This window comes from Syngnathus acus, chromosome 8, assembly GCF_901709675.1.
Source record: "Syngnathus acus chromosome 8, fSynAcu1.2, whole genome shotgun sequence".
In the NCBI taxonomy this organism is placed as follows: Eukaryota; Metazoa; Chordata; class Actinopteri; order Syngnathiformes; family Syngnathidae; genus Syngnathus; species Syngnathus acus.
This window is the reverse complement of record NC_051093.1, coordinates 4969633-4975761: the sequence shown is the minus strand read 5'-3', so window position 1 is coordinate 4975761 and position 6129 is coordinate 4969633. Positions and strand designations below refer to the sequence as shown.

General features: G+C 40.6%; 1 protein-coding gene across 1 annotated transcript; it reads left to right on the top strand.

Moving 5' to 3' along the window:
- The first annotated feature begins 2437 nt into the window (after nucleotides 1–2437).
- On the top strand, nucleotides 2438–5408 carry LOC119125917 (metalloproteinase inhibitor 2-like). Its single transcript, XM_037256893.1, has 5 exons — nucleotides 2438–2691; nucleotides 4115–4194; nucleotides 4269–4362; nucleotides 4535–4659; nucleotides 4811–5408. The coding sequence occupies exons 1-5, from the start codon at nucleotides 2574–2576 to the stop codon at nucleotides 5006–5008; spliced, it is 615 nt and encodes a 204-aa protein (XP_037112788.1). The 5' UTR covers nucleotides 2438–2573; the 3' UTR covers nucleotides 5009–5408.
- Nucleotides 5409–6129: the final 721 nt, after the last annotated feature.

Below are 6129 nucleotides of genomic sequence, written 5' to 3'. Positions count from 1 at the left end.
TCATGCGCGATTATGCTTTCACCACACACCTCACGCCGCAGGAACATGCCTGGGTGTGTCGGTGAAGAGCTTGAGACGTATGTACCCATCTCGCCAAAGGTTAAAGATGACTCCTCCAGTCTCATGGATTAGTGTTGCTGATTCATGCACCATGCACCGATTTTCCCTTCACATGATTGACTTATTTATCTGTGAATAATATCTGACTGTATTCTAATCAATGTGCAATCAGAAATCTTTGCACAATTTATTTTAATCTTATGGAAACAATTCAAATGATGTAGAACAAGAGAAAGGTTACAGGTTCAATACGATGTTAAATGACAGAAATGAGATAAAGAAGTTAGCTGTGACCTTGGCGACCTTAACAAATACAGAATGTCACAATTGACCATTTCCATGGTGGCAAACACAAGCTGCGAAAGAGAGAAAACTCAAATGAAGGAAGTGAATCTTCTTCTTCCCGATTTGTGTCTGGTTGAAACGGTCAAGGGGGCACTGGTTGCGTAAACCGACGTCTCCTGAGGTCACGGTGGACATTTTGCTGACGAACAATACGGAACAATTGCGGCACGATATTTCGAATCATTTTTTTTTTATTCTTGAGGGTTTCCGATGATTCTTTTGAGGTCATGCGACGAATACCCCGAAGCTGAGGGCATGCCGGGAATGGGTCAGACTTTGGTCAATTTAGAGGTTTCTGGTATCCCTCTAATCCCCAAGAAGGTATATTCTTTTTTTTTCATGTGTCATTTCCTCCCATTTTCTTTCAGCAGCCAACATCTGGTACTCGACCGACGAGTCATGGCGTCTTACAAAATCTCGTGCGTATGGGAACATTCCCTTTTTTCCATGGAAGCCCTGCGCCTTCCTTTTGTCGTGTGTCTGCATCAAACGTGATGTCTCCTGTCTCTTCTGTTTTTCAGATTATGCCCTACAACACTGGTAATACTGCGGAAAATAATAAAAGTGTTTAAACCGCTGGGTGGCCAGAAACCCAGTAGGCAGCCAAGTATGATGTCAGGAAGCAAGAAACAGACTCGTCGTCTTATTTATACATAGTCAGCTTTATGTGTCGAATGTTAAAAAGCTACACAACAACCAAAACTCAATGACAATGTTTTTTTTTTATCGATGTGAACACAGAGCAGGTCCTTTCATTCCCTTTAAATGTGGCATACTCACTTCTGAGCACATTTGCGGACAAAGGCAGTGATTTGACGCCTAGTGTTATTCTACTTATGAAAGAATCTGATTAAATTAAGCAAAATTGCTTGAGATGACCTGCGACAGTATTTTCTCAAAAAGCCACTCCGCAGTCAAATTTCCAACAAAAGGCCAATTACCTTGCGTGAATAAGGGAAAAGAACGTGAAGAATTTTGACCATAACACCGCGAGCCCTTCCCAGAAGGTGCTCTGGGTTCAGTTGAATCGCCCCCACATTGAATCTATTCAACTTTACGATGATGTCATCTCAAATCGTCCCCTGTGTTTTGCCGGTGGTGTTTTTAATAACAGAGTCTGACCACATCCATCAAGTCATTAAAGACCACTTGACTCAGCGCTTGTCACAGCCATGTACATATTTCGCCATCGTAGTTTTTACATTGTTGCTGTGATTATTTTTTTTTTTCTTTCAAGGGGCATTCAGTTGATTGTTACCACCATCATTTTTCTGGGCATTGACGTCACATCTGGACATGTAATTATCAATCATCGTCATTTGGTGACGCAAATAGGTTTCTCGCCACTGTTTCTCAAATCCCGTTTTACGATCATTTTTCAGAAGAGCCTATTTACAGGGTGGTGTCAAGGTGTGAATAAAGAAATGTGACAAATTAATGAGAGGATAGGGGGGATAAATTACACCCACTAATAGTCACCGCTGTCCTTTCCAGTGAAGACATGCTCTAAAAAAGTTGTTTTGGAAATGTCCATTACGGTAATGTTGGGACTAACATGTACTCGCAAAGCCAGCATGAGCTGGCCTGCTAACTTTAGCTCATTACTGTAAAGATGCCTCACAGGTTTGTTTTTCAAGGACACAATGAACAAGTCTTTTCCTTTTCCTTGACTAATTTGATTCAATAAAATACTTTTATTGACTTAGGTTTCCCTTTTCTAGTCAAAGTCTAGACGGCCCCCGGGTGTAGGGTGCGGGGTGTCCAAGCATATTTCAGTTGCCCCCACGAGCCCCCCCTAGCTCCGCCAGTGATCTCCTGACCACAGTGGCCACAGTATTCATTATCTAATCAGCACGTTCCGTTTCTTCTTATTCACCAAAGTTATGTTCCTTCACTTTTGTGTTTCCTCAGAAACGTTTTTACGCACGCATACGTGCTCGTATATGCGTGCCTCCTTTATGACATTGTGGAAAAAAGTCACAAACAGTGTATGACGTTATTTGGGGGCGGATTCGACAGCCATAAAAAGACCCTCGAGAACGTGAACTCAAGCAGAACAAGCCCGCCTTGTGCAGCGAACAGACCAGCCATTCAGAAACCGTTCGTGTTTTAACAACTGAAAGCTTTTGCTGTTTTTTTTTTGGTTCGTTTGTTGTGATCGGTCAACGATGATCTGGACGGTGAAGAGCTTCGTGCTGCTGTGCTTGTGGCTGTTACAAGAAGGAGCACATGCCTGCACCTGTGGCGCGGCGCATCCGCAGCAGGCGCTTTGCCATGCAGACGTCGGTAAGTTTTGAACTTTGTTTTAAATGTAGTTTTTTCCATAATGAGTTATATCCTGACGTAATAGGTTTGGGGTAATTGATTGATAAAACTAATGTTTTTCCAGACTTGAAAGCCATTAGCGTAAATGTACATTGATTGGTGACGACACGATGTTTTTTTCAAGACTTTCGCATCATATTAAATGTACGTTGATTGACGACATCTAACATCTAAGTAACTTTTAAGACGTCTCTAAACTTTAAATTAGACATGTACCAATTGTTCCGGACTGCCAAAAGCACTATTGTGTAATCAACGTCAGAAAGACAATTGCAAAATATTTTCTGGCATTTCCAAAGAAAATGCGCAAACCTTAATTGAACATGGCAGAGGTTTCACACATTATTGAAATATAAAATTGATTTTTTTGTCAATATTCTCTCATGTTCGTCAGTTACATTTGTATTTGTTTACACTTTTAGTAGAGTTGATAGCATGATTCTAAGTTTTGTACATCATTGCTATTTCTTAGCCTGGCGTTTTTTAAACTTTTATTTTGAATCATGTTTTGAAATAAACTACTCTGTTGTTTTTTGTACTGCAAAGTATTTAAAAGCCAATAGTTTTGCATGACTTTACATTTTTCCTAAAAGATATCCTGTCAGTCTGAAAGAGCAGTTTCCTTCATTGGGATTATCCTCACCCTTCAAATATTTTACTTAACGCCAGTTGAGCGATGTTTGCGTGCAATTCTGCAAAGTCAGGCGAGCAGGATTACCGCAAATTGTAGCCAGAGCTGTTGGAGACTTTCTCAGCAACATCAGCACTGTTTTCTCCATTTGTCCACTTCTTTTTTTTTTTTTTTTTTTTTTGCAAGTCAGTTTTGCACATCTCCTTAAAAGGAGATACTGTGTTCTGGAGGCAACTATTATAATCCAATCATGATAAGTCAAAGAAAATTATCTTGTTTGCTTTGGCAGCCCCAAATGGATTCCGTGGAAGCATGAGTCACCTGCCTTGGCTCTATGATGATCGAATGATACTTTTCTTTCCTATCAGATGATCAATCACACGTTGAGCTTCTATTTTTGTTTAAGCACTTGGCTGTATTAGAGCTGAAAAGGCACATTTGTATCATCTTAATACTTTTCCACTTGATGTGTTCTATCCCTGCTCTCACATTCAAAGCTCTCAGTCAGGAAGCTGGAAAGTAAGAGTGATTTCCCCATCCCCGTTTTTTTTTTTAACAAACACAGGAAGTTTTTTTTAGGGGATTATCGTGGTTTAATTCTAGTCTTCAAAGTGCTGACTGGCTTCCTTGGTGTGTTTTGGATTCCGGCTGGGTACAGCTGATGAAACAGTCATGCGGTGCTGCCGTCTTGGCCGCAAATCCTCAAAGCTGGATGCCAGTATTTTTATTGTAATGTCATTTCATTTATTTTAGTCATCAAAGCAAAGGTGGTGGGAGTGATGGATGATGGTGACATCTTCACGCCCATTAAGTATAACATCAAACAGACCAAGGTAAAATATTTATTATATTCAAGTATCTGCATGTATGAACACAGTAGATGAATTTACTTTTTTTTTTTAAACAGATGTTCAAGGGCCCTAACAAGAATTTTGATGTGATCTATACCCCTTCATTGTGCGGAGTCACTCTGTCTAAAGGCATCGATTATCTGATCTCAGGTATGTATGTTGTACCCATGGTCCAACTATGGACATAAAAATTTCATTCAGCAATACTTTAAACCTAATTGCCATTCACTGAGAAGTTATTTTTTTCACAAATGTCCGTTATTATTCCCCCCCCCCCCCCCCCCCCCCCCACCATCCTTTCTTGTCCTCTCCACAATTCCAGGCAGAGTGAAGTCCAACCACACGCTGCACGTCAACCTGTGCAACTTCCTCGAGCCGTGGGATAAATTGACCGCTGCGCAAAGGAGTAACCTGGTGCATCGCTACGAAATGGGCTGCGGGTGCAAGGTAGGAATTTTGCATTTACGCTTTAGACTGCTCAGTAGTGGCGCCCTTATGCTAACCAAAACAGCAGCACCTACCGATGAAAGTCAAGTCTTAGTTGTGGAGATGTTGTATAATGAGTGTTAGTGACCTTTGACCTTGGTTGCCCTCGCAGATCACTTACTGCACCTCCGTCCCGTGCGCCATCAGCAGCCCCGCTGAGTGCTTGTGGACAGATTACCTGACGGAGGGTGTAGTCTTCGGCAGCCAGTCCCGGCACTTTGCCTGCGTCAAGAGAAACGACGGCTCTTGCGCCTGGTACCGGGGTGCCGAATACCCCAAAAAGAAATTCATGGATATTGAAGAGCCTTAACTCACATTTAAAATGAAAAATTATTGGAGTGTTTTTTTTTCCCATGGTGATGAGCACTTTCTGTCTTCAAAGCACTTCAGTATAAACTACTGCTTCAGCAGATCTTAAAGCAATCCACATAAGTCAGTATTAAGCTTCACTGCAATGTTATTACTGGTTTTAATATCTGACAAATTATTTTTCTTCCTGGTAGGCCAAATATATTTAAACAATGATGAACTGACTGTGGAAAGAGGGTTGAGCCCTCCTGTGTTTTATATGCTATTTGTAAAATGTTGATTCTGTCAAGAGAACTAGATCTCTCACTCTTTTGCATACAAGTTTGTGAAGCCAATTTCAATGGTGTTTGGAACAGTATTGTACTTTTTTTGACATGTTTAATAAATATTACAGTAATATTTGTAGTGGTTACTTCAAATATGCTGCTCTCTGGTGGTGATTATGGTGAATAACTATATTGTAGGATTATCTTAATACAGCGTTCCTTCAGATGATTAAAATGCTATTTAATACTAAAACTGCTGAGAACGCCACAGACGAGCAAACAGACCATTTACTGTGGCAGTTTTTTATTGCTAAGGAATGCATATTTGTACACAGTGCAGAAACCAAACAATAGTTACATGTTTTTTATCCTCTGCAAAGAATGAAAGTGGTTGAGTGGAATTTTATGATTAAACTTCACTGCTGCCTTGGTAACCAAGTCTCGCACCAGAAATTTTATAATCGCGGTCACGTTGCATATGACGTTTAACAATTAAATTTCACTTCGGAAATTATCCTTTTTGAGTGTTGAAAGTTGATGACGGTCCGAATCTCGTATCTCAAGGTATGTTGATTGGGAGGGTATGTCATCAATGTATATGTACTCTTTATTCCCGTAAAATTTGACCACTACATCTTGTAAGATTTCATTCTTGTTCTGTGGCTCTCAAATGTCGTAACTAAAAAAAAAAAAAAAAGACAGTATTTCAGCTTTCCAGTAGTTGATCATTGAAAATGGTAAACAGCATAGGCCGCGCGTCACGTCGCTTCCTGACAGCGTAGTAACTACCTGGCCGCTGATTGGCTCAACCTTGACACAAAGGCGGGACTTGTTCACCGATAGGTCTTCGCTAGGG